At 43.4% G+C, this 22,401-nt stretch overlaps 1 protein-coding gene across 2 annotated transcripts in view; it reads right to left on the bottom strand.

Annotated features, from left to right (window-relative positions):
* LOC130360501 (fibrinogen-like protein 1) overlaps positions 1-22,401 on the bottom strand; it is a 108,775-nt gene continuing 86,374 nt past the window's right edge. Inside the window, exons 2-7 of one of the 2 annotated variants that reach the window (XM_056562998.1) lie at positions 16,935-17,434; positions 15,792-16,008; positions 12,624-12,761; positions 10,385-10,601; positions 9,268-9,463; positions 1-432 (exon numbers count right to left, since the gene is read on the bottom strand). In XM_056562998.1, coding sequence (XP_056418973.1) covers positions 289-432; positions 9,268-9,463; positions 10,385-10,601; positions 12,624-12,761; positions 15,792-16,008; positions 16,935-17,327 — 1,305 coding nt within the window. In that variant the 5' untranslated portion in view covers positions 17,328-17,434 and the 3' untranslated portion in view covers positions 1-288. Of the gene's footprint in view, positions 433-7,386; positions 7,523-9,267; positions 9,464-10,384; positions 10,602-12,623; positions 12,762-15,791; positions 16,009-16,934; positions 17,435-22,401 lie in introns of those variants that run through there. The other variant, XR_008890687.1, reaches the window with a different exon arrangement.

Below are 22,401 nucleotides of genomic sequence, written 5' to 3' on the forward strand. Positions count from 1 at the left end.
CAAATTTATTGTGCAGAAATTTCAAAAGAAATATCAGGAGATTTGGGTTCATGGGGGTCACTCCCGGCCACACAAGATATGGTAGGGGGCACTGAATGTTACCCCCTATAATACCAGTGGTGTTCTCGCCAATAGACCTGGATCTAGAACATCTAAGGCTAGTAACCAGCATTTATAAAGTCCCAGCCAGCCCACCCCTTAAAATTAACACCCCAAAAAATATTCAAATTCCAAAAATAAATCCAAAGCATAAAAAAATCCTACAACTGCGAAGGGACATGCCGATGATTATGGGGAGCTATGGAGCTGGAAGGTTCTAGGCCGGATCATCATGGAGACCTTCTTCAGGGAGTAATAGTCGGTGTTCCTCCAGCTGTACCACACAATGCCATCCGGTCCCATCGCCTCACGACTTTTCACATATTTGCCTCCCTAGTAAAAAAAAAACAAAAAAAATTCAGTTTAGAAAAAAACAAAAACATTGTGATATTTTGGGGATTTTTATGCCCTCAGTCTACCTGTGGGACAGGGTCCATTGAAGTAGAGCAGTGGTCTTAAAGGGGTACTCCGGCCCCAAGACATCTTATCCCCCAATCCAAAGGACAGGGGATAAGATGTCTGATCGCAGGGGGCCCACTGCTGGGGACCCCCGCAATATTGCATGCAGCACCCACCTGTAAGTACTGTCGTAAGCGATGGAAGTTCTCAGTCTTTTGCCTCCCGACCACAGAGACGGAGTATCGTAACGTCACGACTCCCCCGCCCCGTGTGATGTCACGCCCCCTCCCATAGACTTGCATTGAGGGGGTGGGGCATGACGTCACACAGGGGCGGAGTCGTGGTTAGGAGGCAAAAGACTGAGAACTTCCGGCAGCACTTACAGGTGGGTTCCGCATTCTAGATTGCGGGGGTCCCCAGCAGCGGGACCCCTGCGATTAGACATCTTATCCCTTATCCTTTGGATAGGGGATAAGATGTCTTGGGGCCGGAGAACCCCTTTAAATGGGCACTATCATTAACCCTTTCCTGACCCTCTACATACATGTACGTCATGGGTCGGCTCCCATTCTATAGCAGGTCGGGCCTGGCACCTAGCAACGGCCGGGACCCGCTGCAAAGTTGAACTCCGCATCTAAAGTGAAAGTAAACTAATGGCGGTTAGCTCAGGGAGCTGTTCGGGATCGCTGCAATGAAATCACGGCATCCCGAACAGCTTACAGAACAGCAGGAGCGCCCCTACCTGCCTCCTCGCTGTCCAATCGCCGAATGACTGCTCAGTGCCTGAGATCCAGGCATGAGCAGTCAAGCGGCAGAATCATTGATCAATGGTTTCCTATGAGAAACCATTGATCATTGTTATCCCATAGGGGACTATAACACTGCACACACTGATCTTTTACATTGATCAGTGTAAAAGATCAGTGTGTGCAGTGTTATAGCCCCCTATGGGATAACAATGTTCAGTGTAAAAGATCAGTGTGTGCAGTGTTATAGTCCCCTGTGGGATAACAATGATCAGTGTAAAAGATCAGTGTGAGCAGTGTTATAGTCCCCTGTGGGATAACAATGATCAGTGTAAAAGATCAGTGTGAGCAGTGTTATAGTTCCCTATGGGATAACAATGATCAGTGTAAAAGATCACTGTGTGCAGTGTTATAGTCCCCTATGGGATAACAATGATCAGTGTAAAAGATCAGTGTGTGCAGTGTTAAATCCCCCTATGGGAGCTATAACATTGCAAAAAAAAAAAGTGAAAAAAAAAAAGTTAATAAAGGTCATTTAACCCCTTCTCTAATAAAAGTTTGAATCACCCCCCTTTTCCTATTTAAAAAAAAACTTTTTAAATAAAAATAAACATATGTGGTATCGCCGCGTGCGTAAATGTCCAAATTATAAAAATATATCGTTAATTAAACCACACGGTCAATGGCAAATTTTTGGTCACTTTTTATATCATGATTAAATGAATAAAAAGCGATTAAAAAGTCCGATCATTACAAAAATGGTACCGCTAAAAACTTCAGATCACGGCGCAAAAAATGAGTCCTCATACCGCCCTGTACGCGGAAAAATAAAAACGTTATAGGGGTCAGAAGATGACAATTTTAAACGTATACATTTTCCTGCATGTAGTTATGATTTTTTCCAGAAGTGCGACAAAATCAAACCTATATAAGTAGGGGATCATTTTAACCCGAACCTACAGAATAAAGAGAAGGTGTCATTTTTACCGGAAAATGTACAGTGTAGAAACGGAAGCCCCCAAAATTAACAAAATTGTGTTTTTTCTTCAATTTTGTCACACAATGATTTTATTTTTTCCATTTAGCTGTAGATTTTTGGGTAAAATGACTGATGTTATTACAAAGTAGAATTGGTGGCACAAACAATAAGCCATCATATGGATTTTTAGGTGCAAAATTGAAAGAGTTATGGTTTTTTAAAGGTAAGTAGGAAAAAACGAAAGGGCAAAAATGGAAAAACCCTGGGTCATGAAGGGGTTAATATGAATTTTTGCTATTGCACTCCTTATGATAAATAAAAAATATTTCTATTGATAAAAAAAAATTTAGTTTTCTATGTTTTATTTGTGTTTAAAAAAAAGCTGCCACTAGGTGTCTCCCTACTTGTCCAGTGCACATCCATATGGACCTACAGAATAATGAGAAGGTGTCATTTTTACTGAAAAGTGCACTGCGTAGAAACAGAAGCCCCCAAAAGTTACAAAATGGCATGTTTTTTTTTGTTGTTTCACCCCACAAATATTTTTTTTTTTCCGTTTCGCTGGAGGTTGTATTATAAAATAAGTGATGTCATTACAAAAAACAATCGGTGACTCAAAAAACAAGCCCTTATATGGGTCTGTCCGTAGGTACAAAATTGAAAGTGTTATGATTGTTAGAAGAGAAGCAGGAAAAAAACGAAAATTCAAAGACAAAAATTTGCTGAGTCCTTATGTTGAAAATCGGCTGAGCCCCTAAGGGGTTAAAAAAAAATATATCCAACAAAAGGTGAAAGGTTTAAAAAAAAATAAAAATCAATAAAACCTCTGTCTCTTGAACAATACATTTTTTTCCTGGCCTGCAGCAAGGTAAACCCCCATTAAAATGTGAGGGAGTCTCTCTTTGCAGACCTTCTTTTAGGCATTAATTTACCTTAACCCCTTAAGGACCACGGGTTTTTTCGTTTTTGCACTTTTGTTTTTTCCTCCTTACCTTTTAAAAATCATAAACCTTTCAATTTTGCACCTAAAAATCCATATGAGGGCTTATTTTTTGCGTCACCAATTCTACTTTGTAATGACGTCAGTCATTTTACCCCAAAATCTACGGCGAAACAGGAAAAAAAATCATTGTGCGACAAAATTGAAGAAAAACTCCATTTTGTAACTTTCGGGGGCTTTCGTTTCTACGCAGTGCATATTTCGGTAAAAATTACACCTTATCATTATTCTGTAGGTCCATACGGTTAAAATGATCCCCTACTTATATAGGTTTAATTTTGTCGGACTTCTGGAAAAAATCATAGCTACATGCAGGAAAATGTATACGTTTAAAATTGTCATTTTATGACCCCTATAACTTTTTTATTTTACCACATATGGGCCGGTATTAGAGCTCATTTTTTGCGCAGTGGTCTGAAGTTTTTAGCGGTACCATTTTTGTATTGATCAGACTTTTTGATCGCTTTTGATAATTTTTTCATGATATAAAAAGCGACCAAAAATACGTTATTTTGGACTCTTGAATTTTTTTGCGCGCACGCCACGCGGTTTAATTAATGATATATTTTTATAGTTTGGACATTTACAGCACGCGGCGATACCACACATGTTTATTTTTATTTTTATTTACATGGTTTTTATTTTTGGGAAAAGGGGAGTGATTTGGACTTTTATTAAGGAAAGGGTTAAATCACATTTATGAACTTTTTTTTACACTTTTTTTTGCAGTGTTATAGCTCCCATAGGGACCTATAACACTGCACACACTGATCTCTTATACTGATCATTGTTATCCCATAGGGACCTATAACACTGCACACGCTGATCTCTTATACTGATCATTATTATCCTATAGGGACCTATAACACTGCACACACTGATCTCTTATACTGATCACTGTTATCCCATAGGGACCTATAACACTGCACACACTGATCTCTTATACTGATCATTGTTATCCCATAGGGACCTATAACACTGCACACACTGATCTCTTATACTGATCATTGTTATCCCATAGGGACCTATAACACTGCACACACTGATCTCTTATACTGATCATTGTTATCCCATAGGGACCTATAACATTGCACACACTGATCTTTTACCCTGATCCCTGCAAAGCCATAGCTTTGCATTGATCAGTGTTATCGGCGGTCGATTTCTCAAGCCTGCATCTCAGTCTTGGAGCAATCAATCGCCGAGGGGACACGCCAGAGGCAGGTAAGAGGACCTCCGTTCGTGTCCCAGCTGATAGGGACACCGCATTTTCACAGTGGTGGTCCCGATCAGCCCCACTGAGCAGCCCGAAAGCTTTTACTCTCGTTTTAGATGCGGCGTTCAACTTTGAACGCCACGTCTAAAGGGATAATAGCGTGCGGCACCTCAATCGCTGCCGCGCGCTATTAGCCCCGGGGCCCGGCTTCAGATACATGCCGGGACCGACCCAATAGGACACGTGACCCCGTGTTATATCGCGGGAGCCGGCCAAGGACGTACCGTATTTTTTGCCGTATAAGTCGCACTTTTTCTTCCCCAAAACTGGGGGGAAAAAGTTGGTGCGTCTTATACGGCGAATACACCCCTATCGGGTCAGTCCCTGCGGCCATCAACGGCCGGGACCCGCGGCTTATACAGGACATCACCGATCACAGTGATGCCCTGTATTAACCCTTAAGACGCTGCGATCAAAGCTGACCGCCGCGTCTGAAGCGAAAGTGACACTAACCCGGCTGTTCAGCGATTTCACCGCGGCGTCCCGAACAGCCCGACTGAATAGCCGGATTAGTGCTTACAGGACACCGGGAAGGACCTTACCTGCCTCCTCTGTGTCTTCTCCGTTCAGGGATCCCCTGTATGGCCGGCGCTCTCCTTCCTCGTCATCACGTTGTCGCGTACGTGTGTCGGCGTGCGTAACAACGTGATGACGGTGACAGAGAGCGAGGATACCCGGCCGGCAGCAGAGACGTTCCGTAGCGACGGAGACACGGCGACAGCGATGGAGCGACATCCAGGGCAGCGGTGACGGGTCCGGAGCGGCGGGGACACGTGAGTATTACCTCCTATGCAGTGGTCTTCAATCTGCGGACCTCCCGATGTTGCAAAACTACAACTCCCAGCATGCCCGGACAGCCAACGGCTGTCCGGGCATGCTGGGAGTTGTAGTTTTGCAACATCGGCAGGCCTGCAGGTTGAAGACCACTATTGGGTTCAAAATCTTTATTTTTTTAGATTTTGCACCTATAAATTGGGTGCGTCTTATACGCCGGTGCGTCCTATAGGACGAAAAATACGGTCTTGGTCTTTAGGGGGTTAAAATTAAAACTAAAACAAATAAAGCCAAACACACAAACAAGCTCCTCAGAAGTAGGGAAGTCATGGGTGGGAGAAAGCAATCTGGGTGCAGATCTACGTGAAATTTATCATGGTCACTGCGACAATATGATATATTTGGAGCAGCACCGCCCAAAAAAAACGCATCTAGACGAACAACAAAAATGATCTAGACAAGACCATTATTGATAAATAACCCCCAGGATGGAAGGTCCATCAAGACTAGGAATGAAAATGGAAACCCAAATTTTGGGATGGCGTAAGAAAATAGAAACCAAGTAAAAATGGGCGCCTTCGAACCTCCCCAAAATACCAATGGGCGAGGAGGGGCCCGTAATACAATCAATGCAGTCATCTTCTGGTGATTTTTTGGACTGCCCATCCAAAAACAATCCACCTTCTTCTACCTCATGTGGACGCCCATCGTCTAGAATACACCACCATTGACTATGCGTGAATCGCACCTGAAAGACTGAGGGGAGGAAGATTGGTGGCTTGGCTTAAAATAATGCCCATGTGGCCCTATAGGTGGGGCGTGGATTGTCTTGGAGACTGGCCCACCACTGACTTAGTCATGGTCCATCCACATTGAGGGTCATACAATAGGCTAGAGAACACTACAGTGGTCCCCCGACATACAATGGCCGGTTGTTTCAACTTACGATGCTTATGTGTGTCGGGGCCATTGCAAAAACGGCTATCCGGCAGCGCTGACTGATTCAGCTGCCACCAGATAGCCATTAAATGTGCCCCATGTGCCCCCCGCTGAATGATACTTACACATCCCCGCCGCCCCGGCCCATCAGTTTGCCGCTCCACTGCTGCCGCTGCCCTGCGCCGTTGTTCTCCATTGCCATGTCGCCATTCACGACGCCCCGGGTGACATGAGCAGCGATGTGATGATGGCGTTTAAAGGGGTACTCCGCCCCTAGACATCTTATCCCCTATCCAAAGGATAGGGGATAAGATGTCAGATCGCCGCGGTTCCGCTGCGGCACTGCGCTATCATTACAGCACAGAGAGAGTTCGTTCTGTACGTAATGACGGGCAATACAGGGGCGGAGCATCGTTACGTCACGACTCCGCCCCTCGTGACATCACGGCCCGCCCCTTTCAAAACAAGTCTATGGGAGGGGGTGCGGCGGTCGTCACGCCCCCTGCCATAGACTTGCATTAAGGGGACGGGGCGTGATGTCACGAGGGGCGGAGCCATGACGTAACGATGCTCCGCCCCTGTATTGCCCGTCATTATGCACAGAGCGAACTCGCTCTGTGCTGTAATGATAGCGGGGTGCCGCAGCAGTGATCCCCGAGCTCCCCAGCAGCGGCACCGCGGCGATCTGACATCTTATCCCCTATTCTTTGGATAGGGGATAAGATGTCTAGGGGCGGAGGGCCCCTTTAAGGGCGACGGAGAGCGATGGTGCAGGGCAGCGGTGACGTAGTGAGCAGCGGTGACGTAGTGAGCAGCGAACTGATGGGGACATGTTAGTATCATTGAGCTTCTGTCTGTATAGTGTCAGTGAGGGAGAATTATCAAAACCTGTGCAAAGGAAAAGTCGCCCATAGCAACCAATCAGATCGCTTCTTTCATTTTGCAGAGGTCTTGTTGAAAATTAAAGAAGCGATCTGATTGGTTGCTATGGGCAACTGGGCAACTTTTCCTCTGGACAGATTTTGATCAATCTCCCCCAGAGTGATCCCTCAACATATGATGGTTTCAACTAGAGATGTCCCGATACCGATACTAGTATTGGTATCGGGGCCGATACTGGCCATTTACATGGTATCCGGGACTCGGTTAATGCCCCCGATACCATGTCCGATACCTGCTGCCGCTCTGCTGCCCCGTCCTCCGGTCCTCCCGTCCGCATCATGGCGTCCTATGGAGGAGCATGTGACACACACGTCACTCCGCCTCCTCCCCTGCGCCCAGCGTAACGCTACGGAGGAAGCGGAGTGACGTATATGTCACATGCTCCTCCATAGGATGAAATGATGCGGACGGGAGGACGGAAGAACGGGGCAGTGGAGCGGTAGCACCCGACGGAGGACAGCCGCAGGTGAGCTGTGTGCTGCTGCTAATGTCTACAGGGGGGGCTTGCTGTCTAAAGGGGGGCCCTGCTGCTGCTGTCTAAAGGGGGGCCCTGCTGCTGCTGTCTAAAAGGGGGCCCTGCTGCTGCTGTCTAAAGGGGGGCCCTGCTGCTGCTGTCTAAAGGGGGGCCCTGCTGCTGCTGTCTAAAGGGGGGCCCTGCTGCTGCTGTCTAAAGGGGGGCCCTGCTGCTGCTGTCTAAAGGGGGGCCCTGCTGCTGCTGTCTAAAGGGGGGCCCTGCTGCTGCTGTCTAAAAGGGGGCCCTGCTGCTGCTGTCTAAAGGGGGGCCCTGCTGCTGCTGTCTAAAGGGGGGCCCTGCTGCTGCTGTCTAAAGGGGGGCCCTGCTGCTGCTGTCTAAAGGGGGGCCCTGCTGCTGCTGTCTAAAAGGGGGCCCTGCTGCTGCTGTCTAAAGTGGGGGGCCTGCTGCTGCTGTCTAAAGGGGAGCCCTGCTGCTGTCTAAAGGGGGGCCCTGCTGCTGCTGTCTAAAGGGTGGCCCTGCTGCTGCTGTCTAAAGGGGGGCCCTGCTGCTGCTGTCTAAAGGGGGGCCCTGCTGCTGCTGTCTAAAAGGGGGCCCTGCTGCTGTCTAAAGTGGGGGGCCTGCTGCTGCTGTCTAAAGGGGAGCCCTGCTGCTGTCTAAAGGGGGCCCCTGCTGCTGCTGTCTAAAGGGGGCCCTGCTGCTGCTGTCTAAAGGGGGGGGGATGCTGCTGCTGTCTAAAGGGGGGCCCTGCTGCTGCTGTCTAAAGGGGGGCCCTGCTGCTGCTGTCTAAAGGGGGGCCCTGCTGCAGCTGTCTAAAGGGGGGCCCTGCTGCTGCTGTCTAAAGGGGGGCCCTGCTGCTGCTGTCTAAAGGGGGCCCCTGCTGCTGCTGTCTAAAGGGGGCCCCTGCTGCAGCTGTCTAAAGGGGGGCCCTGCTGCTGCTGTCTAAAGGGGGGCCCTGCTGCGGCTGTCTAAAGGGGGGGCATGCTGCTGCTGTCTAAAGGGGGGGCATGCTGCTGCTGTCTAAAGGGGGGCCCTGCTGCTGCTGTCTAAAGGGGGGCCCTGCTGCTGTCTAAAGGGGGGCCCTGCTGCTGTCTAAACGGGGCGGGCTGCTATTTACAGGGGGGCCTGCAGTCTATAGGGGGGGCTGCTACTAATGTCTACAAGGGGACACTACCTACTATTAAATACAATCTTACAGCGGAGTCACCTGCACTAACTTGAATTTATAGGTAGGTAGGTCAGGTGACCCGGTCTCTACCGCCGCTCACCATGTGGTCATCGGTCTCACCGCCAATGCAAATTCCCTGTTCTGTCCAATGGAGAAGAGACAAATCTTGGCTCATATTACAGCAGCCGCCTCCATTGTACAACAAGGACCCAAATATCATACGGTGAACAGCGCCAGAAACCGCGTCACCCTGGGGTCAGATTCCCTATAAAATAAAAGTACTCGTGGTTGGTATCGGCGAATACTAGAATTAAAGTATCGGTACTCGTACTTCGTCTTAGAAAAATGGTATCAACATACAATGGTCCGCCTGGAACCAATTACCATGGCATGTTGGGGGACCACTGTACTCTGAAGAGGCCACACGCCCATTGACCCCTTGTAGTCACGGTAGACCCCGAGAGGCCACTCACCACATAGTAAACACCGTTGAGGTTGGAGTAGAAGCATTGATGATACCACCAACCCGCATGAGAGATGTCCGCACAGAGGTGCCCGGACCCCGGCGTGCTGAAACTCCTTTTATTGTGATACCACGCGAATGAGTCCTCGGCCGTCCCGCTGGGCCCGGACACGTGGAGCCGGTAATAATTGGTTTCATCCTCTAAGCTGAAAAAATAAGAAGACGATGAAATATCCACCCAAATAAGGGGTCCCGGGCCCCAATGCAAAATCTATTACTGTTGGCTCAATCATCTGCCCTAATACAAAGTGAAACAGCAGCAGTATACAGATAGAGCTGGAGGGGAGGTGTATTACTACTATATATCCTGATCCCATAGAGATAGCAGCAGTATACAGATAGAGCTGGAGGGGAGGTGTATAACTACTATATATCCTGATCCCATAGAGATATTAGCAGCAGTATAGAGATAGAGCTGGAGGGGAGGGATCATGTAGTGTACATGATGTCGGCTGACCCAGGACTGACCACCACTTTGTCTAACAGACTAATTGTGGTGATTTTCTGTGGGTGAGATTAGTAATCACATGACCCAGTTACAGTAATAAACCACATAGATACAGCTGTGCTGGAATAAAACGGATGGCGCTGTAGTGGTGGTGAGTGGGCATGATATGGGCACTAACTACCCTAGACCAGTAAAAATGCAGATATTAACCCCTTCACCACACTAGACCACCATGGATGCTGACTTTACCCCCCATCCTGCCCTAAAGCAACAGGGATGATGACATTGACCCCTTCACCACCATAGGCCACAAGGGATTCAGACATTTACCTCTTCAATAAACTAGACCAGCTTTCTCCAAACCGTGGCCCTACAGCTATCTGGGCATACTGGGACTTGTAGTTTTGCAACATCTGGAAGGCCGGGGATAGAAACCACTGCATAAGACCTCCAGAAGAACTAACGTTAACCCCGTAACTACTCTAGACCTCTTACAATGTTGGTATTAACCATTTCACTGCTCTACATATAATGACCAAGCTGCTCTGACTTCAATGACAGAACAACAGTGCCCCCTACTGAACAACTAGATTTCTGACATGTCTATGTTGTTACTTACCTGAACTCCCTGTAGAGGGCGTACTTGTGTTCTCCGTCCCAGTCCTCCATGTCAATCCTCAGTGAGCATCCCCCCCTGCTGGTGATCTTGTGAATATTCTCATTTCCCAGCCAGAATTCGCCGTTCAGGTCACCAAATCCTTCCTTGTACTCTTTCCAGGTACGGTTGAAACCGGTCGATCCATCTCGACGTCTTTGAATCATCGTCCACCCACCTCCTTAGAGAGTAAGGGGAACAAAATAGTCAGGATGACGTATGTTCACGGGAGAAGGTTTGCTACAATGGCTGGAAACAAGTTTTCATTTCCCTGCAGTGCCCCCACAGGGGAAACAGGGTATTACGCTGTCCATAAAAAGTTATAGGTGCTCTTTGGAGTTCATCTAACACAGTGGTCTCCAAACTGTGCCCATCCAGAAGCTGCAAAACTACAACTCCCAGCATGCAGGAGTATTACAACATTTGGAGGGCCACAGTTTGGAGACCACTGATATAATAGATGAGTTTCCTTACTAAGGGATCCCATCTATTTAAGGGGTATTTTTGAAGAGAACAAAAATGTATTTAAAGGGGTACTCTGGCGCTAAGACATCTTATCCCCTATCCAAAGGATAAGGCATAAGATGCCTGATCGCGGGGGTCCCGCCGCTGGGGACCCCCGTGATCTTGCACGCAGCACCCCGTTACTATCAGTCCCCGGAGCGTGTTCGCTCTGGTTCTGATTACTGGCGATCACGGGGCCGGAGCATTGTGATGTCACGGCCCCGCCCCGTGTGATGTCATGCCCCACCCCCTCATTGCAAGCCTATGAGAGGGGGCGTGTCTGACCACAGTGCTCTCTGCTGACACCTCTGTCCATGTCAGGAAGTGTCCAAAGCAGGAACAAATCCCCATAGCAAACTTCTCCTGCTCTGGACAGTTCCTGACATGGACAGAGGTGTCAGCAGAGAGCACTGTGGTCAGACTGGAAAGAACTACACAACTTCCTCTGGAGCATGCAGCAGCTCATAAGTACTGGAAGGATTAAGACTTTTTTAAATAAAAGTCATTTACAAATCTGTTTAACTTTCTGGCACCAGTTTATAAAAAAAAAAGAAATTCTTTTTTAACTGAGAGAGGCTCTTAATAACTATTAATATTCATTATATATATATAAACCCACACACTTTTTTTTTAAATTAATAATTTTTTTAATCTATTTTTAGAAAATTTACAAAAAAGATTACCGTATTTTTCGCCCTATAGGACGCACCGGCGTATAAGACGCACCCAATTTTTAGGGGCAAAATCTAAAAAAATAAAGATTTTGAACCCAATAGTGGTCTCCAACCTGCGGACCTCCAGATGTTGCAAAACTGCAACTCCCAGCATGCCCGGACAGCCGTTGGCTGTCCGGGCATGCTGGGAGTTGTAGTTTTGCAACATCTGGAGGTCCGCAGATTGAAGACCATTGCATAGGAGGTAATACTCACGTGTCCCCGCCGCTCCGGACCCGTCACCGCTGCCCTGGATGTCGCTCCATCGCTGTCGCCGTGTCCCCGTCGCTCCGGAACGTCTCTGCTGCCGGCCGGGTATCCTTGCTCTCCGTCGCCGCCATCACGTCGTTACACACGCCGACGCACATAAGCGACGACGTGATGACGAGGAAGGAGAGCGCCGGCCATACAGGGGATCCCTGAACGGAGAAGACACAGAGGAGGCAGGTAAGGGCCCCCCCCCTGGTGTCCTGTAAGCACTAACCCGGCTATTCAGTCAGGCGGTGAAATCGCGGCGGTCCTGAACAGCCCGACTGAACAGCCGGGTTAGTGTCACTTTCCCTTCAGACGCGGCGGTCAGCTTTGATCGCCGCGTCTGAAGGGTTAATACAGGGCATCACCGCGATCGGTGATGTCCTGTATTAGCCGCGGGTCCCGGCCGTTGATGGCCGCAGGGACCGCCGCGATAGGGGTGTATTTGCCGTATAAGACGCACCGACTTTTTCCCCCCAGTTTTGGGGAAGAAAAAGTGCGTCTTATACGGCGAAAAATACGGTAATTCTATTTTCTAAAACTAGTTTTGTAAAACAGTCTTTTTGCTTTTATTCAGCTAAAGCTTTTATATAATAAATATAGTAGAATAATAAAAGGATATAAAGGCATCACTTACATTATTCCTCACATTATCACTGATAACCTGAAGATCCTGCAGCTATACTGGGCCGGGGACATTTAGAGGGATTGCTCAGTGATTGTCACCTCTTTACCTTGTGTGTCCATGTCACAGAACACCTCTACTGGGCTCCCACCACTAGATGGCAGTATGGTATAGACGCCGGAGCTGCGGATCCCGTTGTGGTACAGGCTGGAGCAGTCGGAGTGACACGGCTTGGGGAGCTTCATGGCTGATAAAAAGTCACATGGAAGATGGACAGATGGATAGATAAATAGATAGATAGATAAAAAAGGATAAGTTGGCCAGCACTACTGATACCAAACTATTGCATGGACCCGGCATACAGGTGCAGGCTGCTGGGCTGAATATGCACAAGCAGGAGAACACAGCAGCACACTGCCAGCACAAAGATACAGATAAAACATGAAATGCTATATTGCTACAATGAAGCAACTAAAGCAGCTAAATTTTTCATTGTAGCAATATAGCATTTCATGTTTTATAGCAGTGTGCTGCTGTGTTCTCCTGTTTATGTAGATAGATATGAGATAGATAGATATGAGATAGATAGATATGAGATAGATAGATATGAGATAGATAGATATGAGATAGATAGATATGAGATAGATAGATATGAGATAGATAGATATGAGATAGATAGATATGAGATAGATATGAGATAGATAGAGATGAGATAGATAGATAGATAGATATGACATAGATATGAGATAGATAGATATGAGATAGATAGATATGAGATAGATATGAGATAAATATGAGATAGATAGATAGATAGATAGATATGAGATAGATAGATAGATAGATAGACACATGATAGATATGAGATAGATAGATATGAGATAGATAGATAGATATGAGATAGATATGAGATAGATAGATATGAGATAGATAGATATGAGATAGATAGATAGATATGAGATAGATAGATAGATAGATATGAGATAGATAGATAGATAGACACATGATAGATAGATATGAGATAGATAGATATGAGATAGATAGATAGATATGAGATAGATAGACACATGATAGATAGATATGAGATAGATAGATAGATATGAGATAGATAGATATGAGATAGATAGATAGATAGATAGATAGATATGAGACAGATAGATATGAGATAGATATGAGATAGATAGATATGAGATAGATATGAGATAGATAGATAGATAGATATGAGATAGATAGATAGATAGATAGATATGAGATAGATATGAGATAGATAGATATGAGATAGATATGAGATAGATAGATAGATAGATATGAGATAGATAGATAGATAGATAGATAGATATGAGATAGATATGAGATAGATAGATAGATAGATAGATAGATAGATATGAGATAGATAGATAGACACATGATAGATAGATATGAGATAGATAGATATGAGATAGATAGATAGATAGATATGAGATACATAGATATGAGATAGATAGATAGATAGACACATGATAGATAGATATGAGATAGATAGATAGATATGAGATAGATATGAGATAGATAGATATGAGATAGATATGAGATAGATAGATAGATATGAGACAGATAGATATGAGATAGATATGAGATAGATAGATAGATATGAGATAGATATGAGATAGATAGATAGATAGATATGAGATAGATAGATAGATATGAGATAGATAGATATGAGATAGATATGAGATAGATAGATATGAGATAGATAGATAGATAGATATGAGATAGATATGAGATAGATAGATAGATATGAGATAGATAGATAGATAGATAGATATGAGATAGATAGATAGATATGAGATAGATAGATAGATAGATAGATAGATAGATATGAGATAGATAGATATTAGATAGATTAGATAGATAGATAGACACATGATAGATAGATAGATATGAGATAGATAGATAGATATGAGATAGATATGAGATAGATAGATATGAGATAGATATGAGATAGATAGATAGATATGAGATAGATAGATATGAGATAGATATGAGAGATAGATATGAGATAGATAGATATGAGATAGATATGAGATAGATAGATAGATAGATAGATAGATATGAGATAGATAGATAGATAGATAGATAGATAGATAGATAGATATGAGATAGATATGAGATAGATAGATATGAGATAGATATGAGATAGATAGATAGATAGGAGATAGATAGATAGATATGAGATAGATAGATAGATAGATAGATATGAGATAGATATGAGATAGATAGATAGATAGATAGATAGATAGATATGAGATAGATAGATAGACACATGATAGATAGATATGAGATAGATAGATATGAGATAGATAGATAGATAGATATGAGATACATAGATATGAGATAGATAGATAGATATGAGATAGATAGATAGATAGATAGATAGACACATGATAGATAGATATGAGATAGATAGATAGATATGAGATAGATATGAGATAGATAGATATGAGATAGATATGAGATAGATAGATAGATATGAGACAGATAGATATGAGATAGATATGAGATAGATAGATAGATATGAGATAGATATGAGATAGATAGATAGATAGATAGATATGAGATAGATAGATAGATATGAGATAGATAGATATGAGATAGATATGAGATAGATAGATATGAGATAGATAGATAGATAGATATGAGATAGATATGAGATAGATAGATAGATATGAGATAGATAGATAGATAGATAGATAGATAGATATGAGATAGATAGATAGATATGAGATAGATAGATAGATAGATAGATATGAGATAGATAGATATTAGATAGATTAGATAGATAGATAGACACATGATAGATAGATAGATATGAGATAGATAGATAGATATGAGATCGATATGAGATAGATAGATATGAGATAGATATGAGATAGATAGATAGATATGAGATAGATAGATATGAGATAGATATGAGAGATAGATATGAGATAGATAGATAGATATGAGATAGATAGATAGATAGATATGAGATAGATATGAGAGATAGATATGAGATAGATAGATATGAGATAGATCGATATGAGATAGATAGATGGATAGATAGATATGAGATAGATAGATAGATATGAGATAGATAGATATGAGATAGATAGATAGATATGAGATAGATAGATAGATATGAGATAGATAGATATGAGATAGATAGATAGATATGAGATAGATAGATAGATATGTTAATGTAAGGACACACTTCCTCTTGCCCTCCTCCTCCTCCTCCTCCCATGTCCGTCCTGTACTGTACCTGCAGGTGGTGGTCTCTGAGCCCCCAGCTCTTTGGGACCAGGACAGGTTGAGTTCCAGGTGGCTCCATCCAGCATCAGGGACAGGTTCCGGACCTGAGCTTGGATGTCATAGATGAAGGTGGCCTGCAGGCGCTGGAGGGTGCTGCTCTCACCCGCCCAGATCTCCAGGCTCTGCACCCTGTGCCCCAGGGAGGAGTTGTAGCTGCCCACTTCAGGCTGTGGAGGAGACATGATGGGTACAAGGACACCCCTTACCATACACTTTATCATTAACTAGCCCCCAATCACATCCTAAATATCCACCCATCTTTTTTTTTTTTTTCATTTTTTTTTTTTCATTTAAAGGGGTACGCCGGTGGAAAACTATTTTTTTTAAAACATTTTTCTTCAAATCAACTGGTGCCAGAAAGTTATACAAATTTGTAAATCGCTTCTATTAAAAAATCTTAATCCTTACAGTAATTATCAGCTGCTGTATGCTCCAGAGGAAGTTGTGTAGTACTTTCCAGTATGACCACAGTGCTCTCTGCTAACACCTCTGGCCATGTCATGAACTGTCCAGAGCAGGAAAGGTTTGCTATGGGAATCTGCAGCTGCTCTGGACAGTTCCTGACATGGACAGAGGTGTCAGCAGAGAGCACTGTGGTCAGACTGGAACTACACAACTTCCTCTGGAGCATACAGCAGCTGATAAGTAGTGGAAGGGTTAAGATTTTTGAATAGAAGTGATTTACAAATTTGTATAACTTTCTGGTACCAGTTGATTTGAAGAAAAAAAAAATTTCCACCAGAGTATCCCTTTAAGACCTGTTATTTTGATACAGAGGAATACAGCGGAGGGTTCAAACTGTGGCCCACCAGATGTTTCAAAACTTCAACTCCCAGCATGCCCGGACAGCCGTTGGCTGTCCGGGCATGCTGGGAGTTGAAGTTTTGAAACATCTGGAGGACCACAGTTTGAAACCACTGGTATACAACCTATGGTCACCGAAATTTGGGGGAATTTTTTTAATCTTTTTTTTTTTTACTTTTACGATAATTAAGCACAATCTGTAAACGTTTTTCATTGTTTTCATGTAATGCCATGCTACGTCCAGCAGGTGTCACTGTTTCCACACAAATTAAGGAACAGCAATGGGTACCTGATGTTCAAGAATCCGCAGGCGGTGCCGGTGGTTCCTGAGCTCCTCCTGAAGTTCGGCAATGAGCTCCTTCATCTCCAGGATGTCCTGCTTCCTCTTCTCGTTCTCGTGACGCCAGTAGGACACCTCGTGGGTACAGCGGAAGATATCAGGGCAGCGGTGGCCATCTTGCTGAGGCAGAGTCGCTATAATCTTACATTTCCCATTGGCCAGAACCTGGTTGCTGTATTCACCGCAACCTCTCACTGTGGCGTCGCCATGAGCTGGATATTGGGGTGCCTGATGGAAACGATGGTCGCCAAGAGCTAGCGTGGTTTGTAATAGCGGCCATAGGAAGCCGGACACGAGCAGATGAGCGGCCATTGAGGAATCGTCTCTAGTCATCAAGGCCATGGAGAGAAAGGGCGGAGGTGAGGACGGGGTAGTATCCCACAGTCAGGAGTCAATGAGAAGTCTGCGCTTTGGCGAATCCCGAAGAGTCACCTCAAGTTTGCGTTGTCCTGAAAGGGTTAAATGAGCACAAGTGGAACATAAAAAGAATTGTCACACTCCTCCCCTTCCCCATTATTTATAGTGGAGAACCATATATCAGGAGCAGTTTGACCATTATACTGCCCCATGTGCTCCTTTCTACTGTATGTGCGTCCCCAGGATGCCAATACAGTTAAAGAAGTACTCCGCCTCTAGACATCTTATCCCCTATCCAAAGGATAGGGGATAAGATGTCTGATCGTGGGGGTCCCGCCGCTGGGCTCCGTGACGGATCACTGGCGATGCGGGGTGGAGGCTCGTGATGTCACAGCCACGCTCCGATCGGGACATCACAACCATGCCCCCTCAATGCAATTCTATGGGAGGGGCGTAACGGCCATCACGCCCCCTCCCATAGACTTGCATTGAGGGGCCGTAACTGTGACGTCATGAGCAGGGGCGCGGCTGTGCTGTCACCAGCCTCCGGTGCTGAACCAAATGCTCAAAACGAACGCTGGATGCACCACGGAGATCGCGGGGGTCACCAGCGGTGAGACCCTCGCCATCAGACATCTTATCCCCAATACTTTGGATAGGGGATAAGCTGTCTAGGGGTGGAATACCCCTTTAAAGGGGTACCCCCATGGAAAAAAAAAATTAATCAACGGGTGCCAGAAAGATTTGTAAATTACTTCTATTAAAAAAAAATCTTAATCCTTCCAGTACTTATTAACTGCTGAATACTACAGAGGAAATGGTTTTCTTTTTGGAACACAGAGCTCTCTGCTGACATCATGACCACAGAGCTCTCTGCTGACATCACGAGCACAGTGCTCTCTGCTGACATCTCTGTCCATTTTAAGAACTGTCCAGAGTAGGAGAAAATCCCCATAGCAAACATAAGCTGCTCTGGACAGTTCCTAAAATGGACAGAGATGTCAGCAGAGAGCACTGTGCTCATGATGTCAGCAGAGAGCTCTGTGTTCCAAAAAGAAAACCATTTCCTCTGTAGTATACAGACCTAAAAAGTACTGGAAGGGTTAAGATTTTTTAATAGAAGTAATTTACAAATCTGTTTCACTTTCTGGCACCAGTTAATTAAAAAAAATTTTTTTTTGCAGAACAAAATTTAAAAAAACAAAACAATTTAAAAAAACAAACGGTTATTTAGCGAATTATGGGGGGTTTCATCTCTACACAGCGCACTTTATGGTTAAAATTACTCATTATGTTTATTCTGTAGGTCCATACGATTACAATGATTTATCTAGGTTTATATAGATTTTGTTATTTTTTATTTTTTTTACTACTTTAAAAAAAAACTTTTTGTAAGGAAAAGAGAATGCCAGATATTGCAAAACTAAAATTCCCAGCATGCTCAAACAGCCAACAAAGACTGACTCCTCAAGGCTACACCACGCTTATTAATTTACCATAAATTTAATTTGTACCAAGAATATCCTCACATAAAACTTGTTTCTATGTTCGAAATGATAGGAAATAAAACAAAAAAAATTATAATAAAAAGAAAATATAAAACTTAAAAAAATAAAGAAAGAAAAAAGTAAAAAAAATGTTTTTTTATATTCATTTACCATAAATGTTATTCTTATGAAGAATATCCTCACATAAAACTTATGTTTCTGTATTCAAAATGATAGGAAATAAAAGCATTAAAAAAAATGATAAAAAGAAAATATAAAACCTTTTTTTTAAAAGAAAGAAATTGGATATTTTTATATCCTATGGTTTTTTTTTCATATTCATTTACCATAATTTGTATTGGTATCAAGAATATCCTCACATAAAACTTATGTTTCTATATTCAAAATGATAGGAAATAAAAAAAGTTAAAGAAAAAGAAAATATAAAACATAAAAAAAATTGGATATTTTTGTATCCTGTTTTTTATTTTATATATATATATATATATATATATATATATATATATATATATATATGTTCATTTACCATAAATTTTATTCATATGAAGAATATCCTCACATAAAACTTATGTTTCTGTATTCAAAATGATAGGAAATAAAAACATTTTAAAAAAATTATAAAAAGAAAATCTAAACATTTTTTTTTTAAATTGGATATTTTTATATTCTATGTTTTTTTTAAATAATATTCATTTACCATAATTTGTATTCATATCAAGAATATCCTCACATAAAACTTATGTTTCTAAATTCAAAATGATAGGAAATAAAACAAAAAAATAAAGTTAAAGAAAAAGAAAATATAAAACATTTTAAAAATTTGGATATTTTTATATTCTGTTTTTTTTTAGTGTCAAAATGAGAAATTTATTGGTAGCAATGGATAAAAAGACAGTACAATATCAACAATCGTATAAAGGGCTATGATTGCCAACAACAATAACACATCATGTAATACAATGTAGTCAATGCGATCTTTCCTCAATCCAGCAGTATGAATGGAAGAGAGAAGACCGACATTCGCTAACATGAAAATGTACAAGGGGAGCAGGGTAGGATAGGGGTGGGAATACAGAGACGTCAAGGGGTATCCAGGTAAGCCAGTCAGGGTTCACACTTCACGAGTCAAACAATATGGACAGTAGAACAGCAGGTAAACATCTGACTATTATATCGTTAAATAATAAGAAATGTCAGGAGCGTGAGAAGAGGAGATTCAAGGGTCCCAGACCTTTAGGAAGCTATCCATAGTATCAGCTCTGATAGCGTTCAATTTTTCCGAGAGGAGTATGTTATTGATTCTGGTGATAATCATATTAAGAGATAGGGTCATAGAGCGCCACTGTGCTGCAATATGGATTCGCGCTGCAAGAAGTATGAGTTGTGCCAAGCGAAAGGTGGAATTATTAAAGCCCGCCGGTTTTGAACCTAAAAGGCATATCTTGGGACATAGGGGGCATTCCCTATCCGTGATTGTTGAAATAAGATCAACCACCTGTTGCCATATGAGGGCGACGTGTGGGCAAGACCACCATATATGGTACATGGATCCCCTCTCTCCACATCCCCTGAAACACAATGGGGAGACTTCCGGGTAGATGGCATTCAGTCTAGTGGGAACGTAGTAAGTTCTATGCAATAGTTTGAGTGAGGTTTCCACCAGAGAGACTTGCCAACTCCCCCTACTGAGAGTCTCACAGCAGGAGTGCCACTCTTGAGTAGTGAGTGATTCCCCAATGTCCTCCTCCCACTGTGTCATGAAAGGCAGTTTACCGTCAGGTGGTGGTCGGTTTAAGGAAGAGTAGATCAGGGAGAGTGAGCCTGTTCTCATAGGTGAGTACAACGCTGTCAATTCATATGAGGTGGGGTTATGTATCATATGAGGGGGAGATATGAGGCGTAAAAAGGAGAAAACTTGCGTCATTCTAAAGTGTTCTGAGGGAGGAGGGTGGAAGCGGGATATAAACATTTCCGAGGACATGAGTTTGTTAGCCACCAAAAAGTGGTTGAGTAGCGTAAGATTATTATCTTTCCACCATGCGAATTCAGGAGTATTAACTCCAGGTGGGAAATATGGGTTCGCTAGGATGGATACTACAGGGGATATTCGTGATTGAAGCAAGAGCTTAAACCTGACCGCCCTCCACAATAGTAAAGAGTATAAAGAAATAGAAGCCTTTACAGGTACATGTGCCATGATCGGACCCGATTGCCACATCAGGGATGAGAGAGTGTATGGATGTAGTAATGCATTCTCCAACTGTACCCACCTAGGGGAGGAGGAGGTAGCATTGCACAGCAACAGCTGGGAGAGCCGTGCTGCCTTGTAGTATAAGGTGAAGTTGGGAACTGAGAGACCCCCTAGGCGTTTGTGGTAAAACATAATGGATCTAGAAATGCGTGGATGGAGGCCTCTCCAGAGGAATTTGAAGACCTCAGCCTGTAGCAATTTCAGATCAGCCACACGTATCGGGATCGGGAGAGTCCGAAACAAATAGAGAAGCTTTGGCAGGACTACCATTTTTATAGAATGTAAGCGGCCCAGCCACGATATGTGTGGTAGATTCCATCTGGCGAGGTCTGCTCTGATCGATCTGTACAAAGGTAGGTAATTAAGCCTATATAGAGCAGATAGAGAAGTAGGGAGAGAGATGCCAAGATATGGTAGATGAGAGGTAAGAATTTTGAGAGGAAAGTTAGAGGAGAGAAGTGCCCGAGTACCTGAGGGAGTGTTACATAGCATAACCTCCGACTTGGTTCTATTAACCACCAGGCCTGAGATAGTCGCAAATTTGTCTAATAGGGGAAAAAGGTTGGGGATGGAAATAATGGGATTCGTGATAGTAAGTAATAAGTCATCTGCGAACAAGTTAACTTTGTATTCCGAGTTCCCAATCCGCGCCCCCTTAATGTCCGGGTGGTGACGTATGAGGTTCGCCAGGGGCTCCATGATCAAAGCAAATAACGCTGGAGACAATGGACATCCCTGACGAGTACCCCTTTGTATGGGGATTGGAGATGGGGATGTAGAGGGAAGTTTAAGGTATGCCAGGGGAGAAGAGTACAACATCCGCAAGGCCTCCACAAAAGGACCCGCAAATCTCATAGCCTTCAAGACATTCTGTTTTTTTTTATATTCATTTACCATTAATTGTATTCGTATCAAGAATCTCCTCACATAAAACTTAGATTTTGATATTCAAAATCAAAGAAAACAAGACCGATTAAAATAAAAATGTAAAAAAAAAATAATATATATATATATATATATATATATATATATACAACCAAAGAATAAGTTGGCCAGCACTATTGATTCCAAACTATTGTAAAGACCTGGCTTACAGGTGCAGGCTGCTGGGCTAAATATACAGCAACAGGAGAATACAGCAGCACACTGCTAGCACAAAGATATAGATGAAACATGAGTATATAGATACAACATGAGAAGCTATACAGCTGTAGTGCAATGAATGAAAATATGAAACTATGAAATTATGAGGTACTTAGCTTGCAAATCTGGCACCAAATAGCGTGGACCGTCCCACCAC

Source organism: Hyla sarda, chromosome 3 (assembly GCF_029499605.1).
Source record: "Hyla sarda isolate aHylSar1 chromosome 3, aHylSar1.hap1, whole genome shotgun sequence".
Lineage (NCBI taxonomy): Eukaryota > Metazoa > Chordata > Amphibia > Anura > Hylidae > Hyla > Hyla sarda.